General features: G+C 35.4%; 1 protein-coding gene across 1 annotated transcript in view; it reads left to right on the plus strand.

Moving 5' to 3' along the window:
• The window catches only part of Gtdc1 (glycosyltransferase like domain containing 1), a 388745-nt gene extending 371875 nt beyond the window's left edge, over positions 1-16870 (plus strand). Inside the window, exon 14 of the mRNA XM_070023690.1 lies at positions 16361-16870. Within this exon, the coding sequence (XP_069879791.1) occupies positions 16361-16417 (57 nt within the window). The 3' untranslated portion in view covers positions 16418-16870. The remainder of the gene's footprint in view (positions 1-16360) is intronic.
• Positions 16871-17229: the final 359 nt, after the last annotated feature.

A 17229-nucleotide genomic window follows, 5' to 3' on the forward strand; every position in this document is an offset into this window, starting at 1 on the left:
CAGAGTATTTGACTGAACTTCAGAGAGGGGCTGCGACGATGTCCCAAGCAAAACCAGAAATAGGGATCTCCATCCCCTGCACATGTCGTTATTTACAAATGCAACTTCAGTAAACTCCGAAGAGGACGTGGACATGGGCCCTCAAGATTCCATAGGCAAGGATTCCAGCTGCACCTCTCGGTCTTTGGGGTTCTGATAGATTCCTATTTTGAATTTTAGATCGCGTTTTGTGAGAGTGCTTTCTTTCTTTTTTCACTTTAGCCCCGAACTTGCTATTGTATACTTTCTTTCTCTTCCTGTCACCAATTGGTTCTAAAGGAAGAATGAGAAAATGATTTAAAAGGCCATCTAGAGAGGAGACTGTTTAGAAGCATGACGTGGATTTGCCCCTTATTTAGTCTTCGATTTACTAAAACTTCAGGAAGATGTTTAATATTTTGAGGCTTTTAGTTGCTAAAGAGGCCTCCCTCGCAATTGCCGTGGTATTTATCATTAAGTATTTCAGTGTACACATTTAGACCAGCATACATAAGAGGAAAATGTCCTTCATCCTTGTTTTCACCAGTGATTTTCCCTCTTCTAACCACATAGATTGTACATCATTTTTGCCTGCTTTTCTACCAATAGCCATTGTGGGCAAAAGTGAGGCTTACTAGTGACCAAATGTTGACACACTAGCCTAGAGGGTTGGTGGTCATCTCTGATACTTATCACTTCAGATTGTCAAGTAGGATTTCAAATAGTCCTCAGACTGTAGGCTGAAAGATGAGGTTGAGACAGAATGAGGGAGGGAGTGACACTGTTTAAAAGGAAATGTACTCTGATTCCCTCACTCCTGTAACCTCAATCCCTCTGTACACCACCTTTGCAATAAAATATTAAATCAAATAATAGAGATATCTATGAGTGGATCGGTTGAAATAGGAGACAAGTTGAGACAGGGTGGCCTACAAAAGCCGGCCCTTGGAAGACTGAACAAGAACACATGGGAAGTATACTTAGAAGAGACTGTCTGTAAACAATCATAATCAAGGCTTTCAAAAATCATAAAACAGATCGAAATATCTGATTCATTATTTATTCATCACAGCACAACTTCGCAAATCTTGAGAATAGTGTTTGGAAACCAAGTGCCTTCTACTTTGCATCACATCAGCAGATGGGTCTCCCTTCCAAACTGTGGCTAAAGGGTTAAAGTGATAATTTTAGAAGAAAAAAAAATCTTCAGGAAATGACATTAAGAGCTGGTACATTTCCTTTTCTTTCTGGCAATAATATCCCCCTCAAAGAAAATATATGTACTTATTGATATCATGATAATGTTTCTCATTCTGAGTACAAGTGTCAGACTGATTTCCATTTGTGTAAGTGTTTTTAAAACTGCGAGGACACTTTCACTACGATGAAAGCTGAACAGCCAATGAAGGGGAACTTCTTTTAACTCCATAATAGCAGGTTATGTAGTAAATGAACACTGATGGTCAAATAGCCAATTATGGTATAAATATCCGTTGTTTACAGAGAGGTGTTAAATGAGCCTTTAGAGTACAAAGGATTAGGCCCTTTTGAGCTACAATTTGTTCTTCACCCCATTGTGCCTTCCTTTAAAAAGGCCAGTTCCTTGTAGGTAATATGCACCCAGAACATACTCCTCTGTGTTGATTTTAGTTTGCTTTATTTCAATGCACACTGTTGTTTACTTTTTAAAATTTAAATAAATGTCAGCATTGTATAATTTCTATGTTAACAAAGCAGTGAGCAAAATCCCTTGTATGTTTATAAAATATTATTGTTTAATTCACATAGTTTAGAAATTCCAAATGTTGAGAATAGGAAGGAGGCCAAATACCATCTGTTTATAACTATGATGCATCGTAATATGTGTACTTTTAAAAGGAGTTTGGTCAATCATGCCACTATTTTATCTGCTCAGAATATGTTGAAGATTTAAAATATAATTTACAGGATTACTTTTAGTGTGTTGCATCCAACTGTGAGTTGTAAAGAAATCAGTCTCTTCTGTTTTTCTCAAGTTAATCATGTAACAGCCCCCAATTAATGGGGGCTGTTAAACACGTCGCTTTTTGCTTAGCTCTAGAATTCTTCTAACTTTGGCTCAGTCCACCTTCTGATGCTGATAAAAAACTCCAAGGACAAATGAAACAAAACACTCCTAGCTGTGTCTTTCTGCCAGCAGATAGTCACTTAGAATGGGAGGAGGGGCATGATAGCTAATAATTAACTAACATCAGCACTAAGAAATTACCTGTGAAATACCCTCTCTTAGTGGGTTGAAAAACAACATCTGACACTCCCTGCTTTAAAATAGTACATTCTTGTCCCTGAGACTTCTAATTCAACTTACCTTTTATTCCAAATGCACCTAATTGCATACCATGTAACAAAGGGAGTATACTTACTTGCAATAAACATACTTTGTTTTGGGTTTTTTTGGTTGTTGTTTTTTTTTTCAGTTACAAACTCAAGTTATATAGTTAGGACTGTCCCTCTGCAAACTACAGAATCTGGCAGCTGAACCTTCAATTCCAAGCAGCCATAATTTTGAAGTCCAGAAGTGATTTTAGGGTCAAGCCCTTTCTTTCTTTCCTTCCTTCTTTTTTCTTTCCTTCCTTCTTTTTTCTTTCCTTCCTTCTTTTTTCTTTCTTTCTTCCTTTCTATCTTTCTTTCTTTCTTTCTTTCTCCCTTTCTTCCTTCCTTCCTTTCTTTCTTTTTCTTTTAGAAGGAGGAACCAAAGATGAACTCAGATGTCCTGAAAAAGAGTTAGAAAATGCAATAAAAATATTTATTAGCAAATGACGGTTGCTTTTAGCTGATTTTTACCAAGGTAGAATCAGTAAAAAGCTACATCTTGAAATGCTTTTTACAGATGAACACATGCAAAAGTATGAAAACAAACTCCCCAATAAACTGTGCAACTTCTACATGTTTTACTTTGTATTAGAATTTCTAATCGGGAAAAACAGTGCTATAAAGTCGTCTCCCTGTTCTATTTAGCAATATATATTCTCTCACAGTTTTAGAAGTTTCATCTAAAATTATGTCAACCTAGATTAATTATTCATACATAATTAAGAATATTAGAAGTACCTTATCTAAGTAAGCAGAACACATATACTATTTTTTTACATTTTAAAAGACAGTGTTTAAAAAAAAGTTATTGTGTCTTCTTTCTAGTTTGTTACCCAAAAATAAATAAGATAAAATGCACAGTCTTTATGATAGAGAAATGCATTGTCTTGTTTTCTTTAGAATACAATAAGAAAGTATAGGAAGGAAGGAAAAGACACAAAGGGTAAACAGAGAAGAAAAGAGAATGCAAAAGGGGGAGAAAGTATAGGTGAGCCAAGCAGAAAAAAAGAACTAAAACCCTAAAATTTTATATATGTGTATATGTTTCTGAATTATGTATAATTATATATATAATAAAAGGCTCTAAAACTTACAGATTTATTACAAGCATCATTACTTTAAAACAAAATTAAATTGTTTCCTTAATATATCAAAAAGCTGAGGAATATTATCAAGGATCATTTTTAGTGCAGGTGAACCAGTTTTTTTTTTAATGAAGTTCAACATTCTTTTGAGAAGGATATACTTCTTGAAAGAGAATATGTCAATATTTCTATTGTGAGGAAAGGAGAATTAGAGTCCCTCTCTAGTTTTAGGCATTTGCAATTTAGAAATAAACAACACATAAAATGAATATGAACATGTGTAATATAAAATTGTAAGTTACCTACATTTGTGTAAAAATGATGATTTTAAAATAGAGAAATTATTAGAACACACTTTCTTTTTGAATACTTTGGCTAGCAGTTAATTTTTATGCCGGTTAAAAAAGGCTTAAAATGGAGAAAACTTTAGAACTCCCCAAATCTATTCCATCGCTGTAGCTAATAAGCAAAATTGAAATTGGCAGGTAAATGCATATCAGGATTCCTTAAGAGCTGATGTAGAGCCATAGCAATGACTCACCGTGTGCACCTAAGTAAGGGCACCAATCATGTTGGATTGACAACTAATTCATTTTATAAAATGTACCTTAGTAAGTTATTATAGAGCCCTGAAATAAACCTATGTAACTTGACTACTAACAAGTGGGCATGTATAGGTATCATATGTTAAATTGGATAAAAGAAGAAAGAAAGGAATTAAGATTTAGAAAAGTGTATGGGAAACTGTTGGCTTTTTCCAGTTAATCTAAAATAAGTCAGAAACTTTTTTTAAGTCTTTTTTTTTTTTAATGAAGAGTAATTGACCCAAAGTCAGTTGAGGCCAGAAACTAAAAAAAAAAAAAAAAATACAAGAAAACAATAAAACAACAATAATATTGCCTAAAAGGCAAGAATACAGAATGTAGTAAATTCCCCCATTTTAAAAATTAAGATGAAAAGACATAAAATTTAATACACACAATAAATAATAAATATTCTTAGTTTCATCTGATGGCTAATTAAGGGAAAAACCCAAGTGGAAAATTCAGAAAGAAATATGAATATAGCATGATAATTAACTCTTTGCTCCCTTAGCCTTAGAGAAGAAAGAATAGAGTAAGATTTCTTTTAAGCTTAGACCTGTAGCAACCTCAGAGATCAAAACTGCCTCTGCAAAAGGAACTAAAGGAATCCTAGTAACTCTCTAACCACGGCCCAGGTCTTGTTCTTGGCCCCATCTGACCTTGGCACCACAAAGTCTGAGTCTCTGGCTTCACTACTCTTTGATGAAATTCTTGCCTTCTCTCTGAGATAATCAGCAGCTGGATTCTTGACTTGTTCTGTTAAACCTTCTAATATCTGAACCCACTGTCTATATCCAGTCTGTTACACTTGGATAGCATGTTAGAGTTTTAGATGGACTTGTTTCATCTGTCATTAATCTTCAAAAACTCTTATGATCCAGGTAAACCATAGCTTTAGTCAAGACTTCAGATGAAACAACTCAAAACTATTCTGTTCGTAAAGTACAGAACATGGTACTCAATTCTCTCTTTCCCCTACAATGGAATTCATATTTTATTCTTCATTTGAATTTTGGGCATAGATACTGATTATAATTACAGTCTATAGCTTGTGTGGAAGAATGGATAGGAAAGGAGGAAAAGTACAAGCAGAAAAGGGATAATGAAGAAAATAGAAAAAAAATCCTTCATAATTTTCTAGGAAGTCTGTCTTTAAATTTTCTCCCTTTCTGCTTTTAGAAATAATTGAAGATGGAAGTACTTTTAAAATTTGAATCTTGCAAAAAATACCATTTCAAAGCTATCATTGTACTTTGTGCTATAAGCAATAGAAATCTGAAGTGAATAACTCATTGATGATATTCCTTTATAATGAGTTCTAGCTACACATAAGTACACCACAAGATAGAAGATGAAGAGCTACTTGGATTATGAAATTACTATGAATTTGAGAGGAAAAAAATTGATAGGGAGACAATGAAAATGATTACAGAATGAAACGGCATTAGCTAGGAATAAGTTAATATATCCAGCAACAAGTTCCCCACAGTGGTATCTAATTGATATTCTATTCTTTGTGTATTCTACATTCCTTTAGACTGTGCTGCAGTATAATCTCCATTTGTAACTCCAACTTCCTATTGAATCTGTACTACCCCAAACTGGCCAAATTTTGTACCACATTTGGAGAGCGATGTCATGGGAAGGTAGAATAATGCAACACTGCATATACAAGCCAGAGACTTTATGGTACTATGAAATAAGATGACGGATTCCTTAAGGTAACAGGAAACCCTCCGAGAACATATGGTAAGAAACCTGGGAAGCCATGATGAAGCAGGTCTTGGGGGAACGCTCCCAGCTGATTGTGAATGATCTGCACACTTGGTATTTTTGACTATTCAATATCTTCTACCTACCCTTTAACCAGAACCTAAGTTCTGTGTAAGGAACTAATTGTTGCTTACTGAATGTAATCAGACTCAGAAACTGAATCATGCCTGGAATAAAGAAACAAGAATGAAATGTTGGCATCAGAGTTAATCAGACCTAGAGGAACCCAACTGGACTTTTTTCCCCAAAGGTAGCTCTTGAGGTCTGCTTCCTGACCTCCTCAGCTTCAGGGGTTCCTACCAATCCACCAGCTCATCTGCTCATCTTATACTTTTGTTCTCCATTCATTAGAATTCTGTCACAGTTAAAATGTAGAAAACCCACTCTCAACTGATAAACAATTATTTCAGACAGCAAAGAATGAGTATAGAATGCCTACATCTTCCCACTCTAAAAATCCTGAATTGCTAGCTTTCCTTTAGCTGAGTTTTATTATCATAAGAGAGCTGAAGAAATAAAACCTTCACATCCTCATCATAGCCCTCTTTCCATAACTACAAGAAGAATTTTTTTTTTTCCCTCTGTGCCTTTCTGCTGTCAAGAAAAGAGTTTGCCAAAAGTCTTTCATAGGAATTGCTCTTTCAGGAGAATTCACCACACAACTTATTGTGTCAGAGATGCATAAACTCTTAGTACCATGGTAATTGCTTCCATCAATGAAAACCTTGTCCTAGCTGGTGTGATAGTACTATAATCCCAGCATTCAGAAGGCTAAGACAGGAATATCACAAGTTCAAAGCCATCCTTGACTACAGGTGAGACCCTACTCCGAATAAAAACAAAACAAGTAAGAACAACCTACTCACAATCCTAAGGCATGTGACAAAAGGATAATAGATTACAGATAAATTTAAGATGAGGTTCACAAAGACAAGAAAGAGGAAATAGCTGTTTGACAACAATTCCTACTTCAGCTTCTTACAATAAATACACTTATGTCTCGTTTAGTCAGAGTTGGTCTCTGTTGCTTGCAAACAAAGATTCCTAATTACCATATTTATTAAAACTGTTGCTGGTATTATTTAAACCTTAGATAACTTTAGTAGATATAACTTGTTGTGTATGATGGTTCCTGCCTTAATCCTAGCTACTCAAGATGTAGAGATTGGGAGGATCATAATTGAGGTTAACCAGGGCAAAAAGTTAATAAGATCCAATCTTAACCAATAAGGTTGGTGTGGAGTACACAGCTGGCATCCAAGCTATGCAGAAGACATAAATAGAAATATTGGGGTCCAGATTCATCCAAGCAAAGATACAAGATCTTCCATGAAAATTAACTAAGGCAAAAATTGCTAGGGCAACCCTCAGTGGGAGCATTCAAACCTCAAAAGCATATTCCCCTCAGTTCAAACCCCAGTACCACACAAACATAATTGTATACAATATTCTCTTTCATACAAAATTCTATTATAGTGATGGGGACGTGGCTTAGTAATAGATTGCGTGCCTAGCATGCATGAAGCCATGGGTTCAATTCCTTAGTACCACTTAAACAAAAGAATGTAGAAGTGTGCTGTGGCTTAAGTGGTAGAATGCTAGCTTTGAGCAAAAGAAGCTCATGGATAGTACTTAGGCCCTGAGTTCAAGCCCCAGGACTAGCACACAAAAAAAAAATCTATTACATTTTTGGCCTATTTTACTCTTTTTTTTTTAACACGATGTAAAAGAATTACATAATATCAGAAGTGTATTTTTTACCTTTGTAAGTGTCAGACATTTGTTTATCAAAACAAATTTCTCAAATATTTTGATATATTTTTCTTTAGCTGTAATTTAATTTTTGTTCAATCAGTAATTGACTTAATCATGGAAGTCTTGTTTGTTTATTCAAAAATTGTCATTACTTATCTAATGTATTTAAGGATGAGATTTGATTATCAGGAAAAAAAGAGACAGGTATTAAAGCAAGTTTATATAAACTCAAGCTAAGGCACCTGTTTACTTTGTAACACAGGGTTGTTTCCATCCCTCTTTCTTGACTAAGAAGTTTCTAACTTTGCCTACCTGATTTTTCTCTGTTCCTTGTATCCAAAGTGAGTCTTGCCCTTATAGACAAGTTATTTAGACCTTTTGGGATGGGAATTAGGAGGAAAGGGAAAGAGAACAAAAGTTCAAATGGTTAAACTGGAGGGAGGAGGTTATTTTGATGTGACATTAGTATTTGAAGATAGATATAGATATAAAGGAGCAAAAGCAGCTGCTATGTATGGACTACTGGCTGGGGGAGGCAGATGTGGATGGCTTAATATAGCCATGGATTGTGTGCCCTAATAGTATTCAAGAAAATATATAAAGAATTTGAGCTATTTTGAAATTGGCTGGTCACTTATGCTGTATGTATGTGTGAGTTCTTAATCACAGTTGTTCATGTGAATTATTATTTTTTAGCATCCAGAGCTCTACTGATTGCTAGTGACAGAAATTAATACACACTGTTCCAGCATAAAATGTGGCATAAGGTCTGGAAAAAACCCAAAGACATAAGCTGGGCTATTATAAGGACTCAATGATCAAGCTGGCTTCTTGGATGTCTCTCTTCTTCCTTTGTGCCCTGCTTTGCCCCTGCTTTGCTCTCCCTAGAAAGCTACTATCTTGTGGAAAGAGAGGCTTGTGTATTTCAGATGCTCCCTACAGTCTCAGAAGAGAGAAGATCTCTTATTCAGCATCTGCATCAGACCCTGACATTTATTCACCCTCCTTCGGTTAACCTCCTACACTAGCAGAAAGAAGGGAACCAAGAAAGATATCATTACAGATGACTATTCTAGTGTTTGTAACATTAGGACAGACCCTTCAAACCATGTTAAAAGAAACTTTCTAGCTATAAGACAGAAATATAAGTGATATGGCTGACACTGTTTCTCTTGCAAGCAATTCTCTTCTTACATTATTATCTCCCTATGGACTTGACTTTATACTTACATTTAGAATTTTAGTTGTCTTTTTAAATGTCATCCAAAGGATTATACTCCAGATAGCATTGGAATTAAATTTATTGGATATATCAACAATAACAAAGCCAGCAACAGCAATAAATATGGGACTAGAGTCATAACATAACCCAAAGTTACATTAAGTTAAGCAAATATCGCTGGGGAAATGATGGACTCACCTAAATGTCATCAAGAAATATTCAAAAATTTTGAATATCACATGAGAAGGGATAATACCCAACTAGAATGTAGACCCTTATTTCCTTTTGCTATTGAGATTCACTCAAAGAATTGCCTGTCACATCACAGACAGCATAATTACAGGAAAACATTAGCAATAGATTATAGAGCTTCCAAGATAAAAAGATTGACATACCATTTCATGCACTCTGAACTATAATTCAAGTATCTTAAAAATTATTTATTGATTTCAATGGAAAGATTTTCATTTCCAATACTAAGTCACGGAGGCAATAATGAGTTTAACAAAACTAGAAGAATTAACAGAACATTAGTTGTTGTTTTGTTTTGTTTTGTTTTCCCAATACTATGTGCCTGCTTTGCATATTTGGTCAGCTGACAACCTACTGCTTGAAGCATGTCTCCAACTTTTTGCTGAGTGTTTTGGAAGTAGAGCCTCCTGGACTTTTCTGCCTGGGCTGGTCTTGAAACATGATCCTCCAAATCTCAGCCTTCTGAATAACTAGGATTAGGGCATGAAGCACTGTCACCTAGCTGCACTAGTACTTTTTCATGCCTAAATATTATACCATTGGTCCTGAAGACATTAAATAGGTTAGGTCATGTGCTCTGGTTATATAAAATATTGGTCACTAGAATGATGTGAATAACTATTGGTGACTAAAAATTATTCAGAAAATACTTTAGGCTCCAAATGTAAGGATTTGTTCATAATGTGGAAGAAAATAATTTGTCTTTATGTAGATAAACACATTTGGGTAATCTATTCTAAGTAAACAATAGTAATGTTAGGTTTAGTAATGGTGGGTTGAATTACGATTTCCAATTCCTCCCTACTATAGAATTACATATATATATATATATATATATATATATATATATATATATATATATATATATTCCCTTTTCTGCGTGACTTTCAAGTGTCCCTTACTGAATACTGAATATTTTCCCCAACTTATCAGTGTTTGGCTTTACTACAGACTTGTAATATCAATTAACCAATGGAATTTTGTAGAAATGACTATATGCCTGAACTCAGATAGACTTAATAGATACTCTTTTTTTTTCTTATTATTTTTTTTACCATATATACATTTTACCATGAGATGATCATGGACTGAGGAGACACTATTCCATGAAGATTTTTGAGCTGGACTGAAAAAGATGTGAATTCAACTTGCAACCCAGAACCCAGGGTACAACTTGCAGTTGTATCCTGTACAAATGAATTGTAGCAAATCACAGATCCACATAAAAGAAATGAATACTTATTTCTTTAAACCACCAAATTTTGAGAATTATTTTAGTGCCACATTGTAGCAGTAGCTGACAAATCAAGTAGTGATTCCCCACCCTACAGTGTTCTCAAATTTGATAATGCATGTAGCAACTCACAACACTGTAGAATCAAGGAATTTTTGTGACTACACAGTGGACCATTTAATTTGATTTAGGGGAAAGGCTACATAGGGATGCATCAAGCCCGAAATACAGTGCCCTACCTGAGGGTCAGGAAATATTCCTCTGAAGAAGTGACCATTGAAGCTGAGATCTAACCTTTGGCTAAACAGAATTGGGGATAGGATGGAGAACAGTTTGCGATGCTACTAAAGCAAAAACGAGCTTACTGTGTCACAGAAAAGCTTCTGGAAAGTAGAGAGGAAGTAGGGGACTTCCAAAAGAAGAGAGGTTCAGTTTACCCAGTGTAACAGGCTACAATGTAGCTTCTGAAAAACAAACCAGGAACCACAGGGAACCTTCAGAATCCATACCTGGGAAGACATTTCAAGCTATAACTTCTGAAAAGGTAAAATGAGGTCTTAGGACATCCTAATCTAATAAGATGTTCTCTTTTTTTTGTTGTTCTTAATATATATTCTTATTGTAAAGATGCTATACAGAGGGGTTACAGTTACACGAGCAAGGTAATGAGTCCATTTCCTATCAAGCATTGTTAGCCTAAGAAGAGAAAATTTCAGGGGGCTGGGAAGGTGGCTCAGTGGTAGAGTGCTTGTCTTGCATGCCTGAGGCCCTGGGTTCGATTCCTCAGCACCACAGAAGCAAAAAGAAAAAAGCTGAAGTGGTGCTGTGGCTCAAGTGGTAGAATGCTAGCCTTGAGCTAAAGAGCTGAGGGACAGAGCCCAGGCCCAGAGTTCAGGCCCCACGACCAGACCAAAAAAAAAAAAAAAAAAATCACCCAGAAGAGAACATTTCAGACTCAAATTCTCAGGGGAAAATAATAGGTGGAACGCAGCTATCAGACAAGGAGAGAGCCCTCAAAGGACGCAGATTTTTCACCACCACCAGGCCACATAGCTAGCTGCCATAACTGTGGGAAAACAAATTTCTGTTGCATACAATACCCATAGTGTTATATTTTATTATGGCAGCTCTAGCACACTAATACACACGGGAAAGTATGTTCCAAGTGTAAGCATATTTGTAGTAACTGCTCAGTACCTTTTTGTTGAATTAATGGCTTGCTAGAAAAGAATGAGCTGTAGAAAGTCGACCATTTAGAGGCTTTTAAAGCATGTTTATTTAATCTAAAGAGTAACAAAAAGTCACTGTTTTAAATAAGAAGGTGAAGTTATAGGCATAGATGTTACAAAGATATTTCCCTGGCTGCAATGCAAGGAATGGTTTGAAGATGGAAGCACTAGGTCATATCGCAGTGATCCAAGGGAGGAAAGTTGTGTCTTGGGCTAAGACAGGAACACTGGAGAGGGAAACAGGTAGATTGGTTCAAGACTCGTGCAGTAGAAAAATCATCAGGGCCTGATTATTGGTTGAACAAAGTAGCTGAAGAAGCAAACAGGAAAATCCTCTGGTTTGGAAAAGTGAGATGGAAACATGGATTTGGACCAGACTTGGAAAGAGGCCCAGCCAATATGGTTTGGGGCAAGTTGGCTTTGGTATTCTTATGGGACATCTAATAAGAGACTTCAAGTTAGAGAATTATGATGTTTATATCCTGAAAATTCTTCCACTGCATATTTGAATTGTGCTAGATACAATAAAAATCAACATTCCCAACTGTTGAATTTAGGTGAAAGGAAGAGCAATCACCAAGGCCCCAACAAGAAGAGAACTGCAAATGGATGGCCATCTCACAAGTTAATATAGCAGCAGAAATGGACAGGGTGGACTAGGGTGGTGGTTATAGACTTGGAAATTCAGAGAATTCCATTATCACACTCACAGATACATAGAAGACAGGGCCATAGAAATTCTGGAGGAAGGTGAGAGATTGAAATAGGACCTCTTACATGAAGAACCTCTGACATGAAGTAAGGTCTACAGCTTTAGTGACATGGTAGAAATAAAAAGCATGTCTAATTAGGCCTAGGTACAGATGAGAAAATATACCTACCCAAAGAATTTATAATCACAAACATGCATTTTTATAATCTTGGTATTTAAATTGCATGGCCCTAAAAATGGCAGATTCAGGTGGCACATAGTCCTAGCAGAAGCTAAATGAGAACAAATCTGGTGTGATAAAACTTCACCCCAGGCCACGCATGATGTCTCCAGATGAAGCTTATTAGAGGTGAGCTCACCACTCAGAATTATAAAACACACAAGGAAACAATCCACCTAGAAAGATGGAGGAACAAGTACAAATCAGTAAAAACAAGTAAAAACAGAATTATACTCAAGAAATTTCAGATAATGGGGGAGATTATAAAATCCACAAATTTAAAATAACAAAAAGCTAATAAACAAGAAAAAAACATTGAAAGCAAGATGCTGCTAGATTGAAACAATAAATTATAATAAGTAAAAAATACAGTCATTAAAATTATATATAAGTGAGTTCAGGAGACAATATAGCTTAGAGAGAATTAATGAACTGCACAATTAATCTAAGAGTCTAAGGACAGATCAATGTAGTGTGATATGAACATGTATAAACAGTAAGTGTATATAATTTCCTTCTGAATGCATACATGCATATACAAGTACATACACAAGTAGTAAGAATAAAATTTTCCCTTAAAATGGTAATTTCATTAGAATTTGGTAGAGAGAAAGGAGAAACATTACCTATTAAAACACATTAGCCACAGGTGCTGGTGGCTCATGCCTGTATTCCTAGCTACGCAGGAGGCTGAGATCTGAAGATCATGGTTCAAAACCAGCCCAGGCAGGAAAGCCCATGAGACTCCTATCTCCAATAAACCACTAGAAAACCAGAAGTGGCACTGTGGCTCAAGTGGTAGAGCGCTTGCTTTGAGCTGAAGAGCTGAGGGACAGTGCCCAGGCCCAGAGTTCAAGCCCTGTGACCAACCAAAAAAATAAAAATAAAATAAATAACTAAATAAAACATATTAGCTAAGGAATGGTATTGAGGACAGAGTTTAAATTTAGGGCCTTGTTTTTGGCTTACTTGTTTAGCTTTCTTGCTTGGCTAGCACTCTACCACTTGAGCCATGCCCCCAGCCCTGGTTTCTATTTTGAAAATGGAGTCTCTTGGACTTTCTGCCTGAGTTAGTTTTGAACCATATACCTCCAGATTTCCACCTTCTGAGTAGACAGGATAATGGGCATAAACCACCAATACCTGATGATAAGAATTTCTAAATAGCAATGTAAGAGATAAAATAGAAATCATCTGCAAGATTTTGAAAGAAATGGCTGTCAATCAATAATTCTATAAAGACATATTTCATATTATATGTGAGTGTGATGCAATATAAAATTTTGAGATAAATAAAAAAATTATAACTTACAAACCTTTGAAAATGGTGGGTGTAATGGTGCACAACAGAAATCCCAGCACTCAGGTGACTGATAGAACTCAAGCTCAAAGCTGGCCTAGAATATGTAGGGAGAACCTGTACCCCTAAAAAAGTACTTTAATAGAAAGCAATTGAATCCCTAAGCAATGGTGGCAACATAGAATAGTAAATATGTAGATAAACCTAGCTACATATTCTTGAGTTAAAACAAGATGGGATAGTTTTTACTTTATAATAATAAATATGAGGAGAGGATGGTGAATTTATAGAACTCAAGACTGTATTTTATTTCTTGACCTGAATTGTGGCAGAGATTAAGATTCTATAACTCTGAATTTTTGTGTATATTAAATATGCTTATTTTAGAAATTAGTGAGTTAAATATTTTTAAAAGCGTGTTGGATAGGAAGCTTTCAGATAGTGATAACCTGAGACATGAGTCAATTCCCTAAATTTCTCCTTATATACTATATCCACATCTATGTTTATTTTGGAATCATTCTATCTTTCTAGCTATCTAGCTAGCTAGCTAGCTAGCTAGCTAGCTAGCTAGCTAGCTAGCTATTTATCTATCTATCTATCTACTAGTGGTGGATCTTTCCGAAATATTCTGTTTAACACAGCAGTGATCTTGTGTCAGAGAAACCCTTAGCAAATTTCTGAGTTTATCCAAGTATCATTGATCTTGAAATGAGAAAATAGAGTTCAACTTAGTGTCATTAAATTTGAAATTAAAAAAATCTTTAATACATTCAGAAATGCAAAATGCACATCAATTATTGCATGGTTCCTAGAACTGAAGAATGATGAAAATCTTCCACAATAAAACCTAAATGATATTCCTTTTTCTCCATGAAAAAAAATATTCCTAATGGCATTAGATGAGACCAAGCCAGAATAGGAACTGAAGCTGACCAGAAGAGAAAAGCACTGAAGAATGTCCCTCAACCTAACATAAGAAATCAGTCTAAGCAGGTGAGAGGAAGTCCACACAAGTGGTTAAACTGGCATGGGAAATCCAAGTCCAGATAGAGAGAAGGGGAAACAGTGTTGTTGTAAGGATAAGAGATAGGCTATAGAACATGGAAATAAGTACATTTCAGAATAATAATGAAAGCCAGGATTCTTCACATTACAGAAGGGAGCTATAATTACGGAAAGAGAGAAAACTAGATTGCACTTGTGAAATCAGAGATGTCAGCATGTTTTCAATATAGATTGATAGATGATAGATAGATTGACAGATCATGGATGCATAGATACATAGATAGACACAGAAATAAATGTAGATATAAAATATGGTATACACCTAATACACCTATCATTAGTAGAACCTGGATACAGCAGCACTCCAGTGAACATGTTATCACTCCCAGATCTTGGCTATTTTTTCTAAATACTATTCTTTTCTTGGTAAAAGGAAATAGGACTTAAAAGACTGAGAGTATTAGAGGCAGAAAGCACAAGAAAGTATAGTGCTGATACCAAAGAAGTGTATTAAAAATTATTAAGATTTGATAAAAGCACTTACAAGCCCCCCTGAAAAAGAATCCAACTAGCCAAACTAGCCAAAAAAGAACACTAATAATCAATACAATGATGGTAACAATTATGATACTGTTTATGATATGAAACAAAATACGAGACCAGAAGATATAAGTATAAAATCCAAAGTGTGATGAGAAACAGGATATGTTTATAATGTTGTGGCTTGAATGTGTGTTTCGCCTAATTCCTGTGTTGGAAAACAGAATATGAAAGCCAAGAGCTTAGATTTGTGTATGTGAGAGGATTCAAAAAGGCAACTCTCACAGACTGCCATGTACAGCACTCAGTGTAGTATGAGAGAAGTATCTATGTGGGTGATTAGGTAGAGTCTGTGAGGGACTCGATTAAAGTTGGGGTTAGACTGTTTAGACTGTTTAGATAATGATACCTCACAGACTCAGCTGAGTTGACAGTAGAGTACAAGAATGAGTAACAGCACATTATTGAACATGGGTTGACATTAGAAGATGGTTTCTATCTAACACATAATTTCAAAAGAAAAAGGTATCCACATGTCTTTTGTAAATTATTAGATTGCTGGATGGGTGGATGGGTAGAGAAACGGAAAAGTGAGTTAATAGTAAAATGATTATCAATTAAAAAACTGTAGTGTTACAGGATGCACCTGGGTGAGCCACTTAGAAATAGCCAAACTACCATCGTGCATTTGTGCACCTCCTCCTACTGCTTTTCATGACCAGCAACAAACCCAGTGTGAAATTAGGTTTATTTCATTTCAATTGTAATAGATGTAGCCCCCAAATTAGCAGATAAGCAAGTAGCTTTGCAAATTAGCAAATTGAAAACAATGTTATTGGGAGTTTCAAAACTGATTTTTGACTTAATGATGTGATTTTTAAGTTTGCTTCTTTACTGGAGAAAAAATACAGGATATTTGAATTATTTTCTGCTCTATCTGCAATCTTCTCATTGTCTTGTATTCCTAAGGGGATCTTAGTGGGAGCATTTTTTTAAAATTCTAACGCAGGCTACCAATATATACTCACACAGCATAACCAAACCACAATTTTATGCATATTTTTCCTCTGTCTTAGATTCTGCAGTTCTTAAAGGAAAATGTGGATGCAGTGATGTGTCACAGCTGCTATTAGTGAAGTCCAAGGGAAAAAGAGTACAACAGGATGATCAACCCTGGCAGTCCCCACATACAGCATGGTTATGTTGTAATACTGTTTGATGCAATCGTATGTTTGATCAGTTTCAAGAGATGAATATCACCTCACTTCAAACAATATGATTCCATCTCATTGTATGGAATTATGGCTGCTGTCAATCAGCATATGGCATAACCCTTAAAGTGCCATCTCCGGGGAATGCCATAAAAATGATTGTAACAGTTGCATTAATTAGGAAGTTTTTGCACTAAAATGAACCAAAACCCGGTAAGACAATTTATCTGCTATATCTCTGTTCATTTGTTATAATTGGAACACACATACATATAATATATATGTATACGAATATGTTCTGCAGATTAGCCTGACTTATTAAAACAGCCATGCTAATAAACATGGCATTGATGGAGAGTGACAGATATGTGTGTGTGTGGGGGGGGAAATATTGGTTGGAATATATTGTACAAATATATGGAAATATCACAATGAGATCCTAGCTTTTATGCTAATTTATGCTAAATTATGCTAATAAAATAATATAAACTAGTATCATGCATGTGAGCACCTTTATATGAGTCAATAATCTGTAGTTTATGTTTTGTTTCATGATCCTCCATGAAATTCCCAGGTTGAACCTACGACCTGTCAGAATGGGAAAGTAAGGGAAAATATTAAATTATCATTAGGTCCATTAACCATAAAAACTCAAACTTTAAGCTAAAGAAATAACAAATGTCATATAGACATATTTAGATCTAACAAATATAAAATCAGAACCTATACAATGT

Source organism: Dipodomys merriami, unplaced genomic scaffold (genome assembly GCF_024711535.1).
Source record: "Dipodomys merriami isolate MVZ:Mamm:240054 unplaced genomic scaffold, mDipMer1.0.p SCAF_1, whole genome shotgun sequence".
NCBI classification, from domain to species: Eukaryota; Metazoa; Chordata; class Mammalia; order Rodentia; family Heteromyidae; genus Dipodomys; species Dipodomys merriami.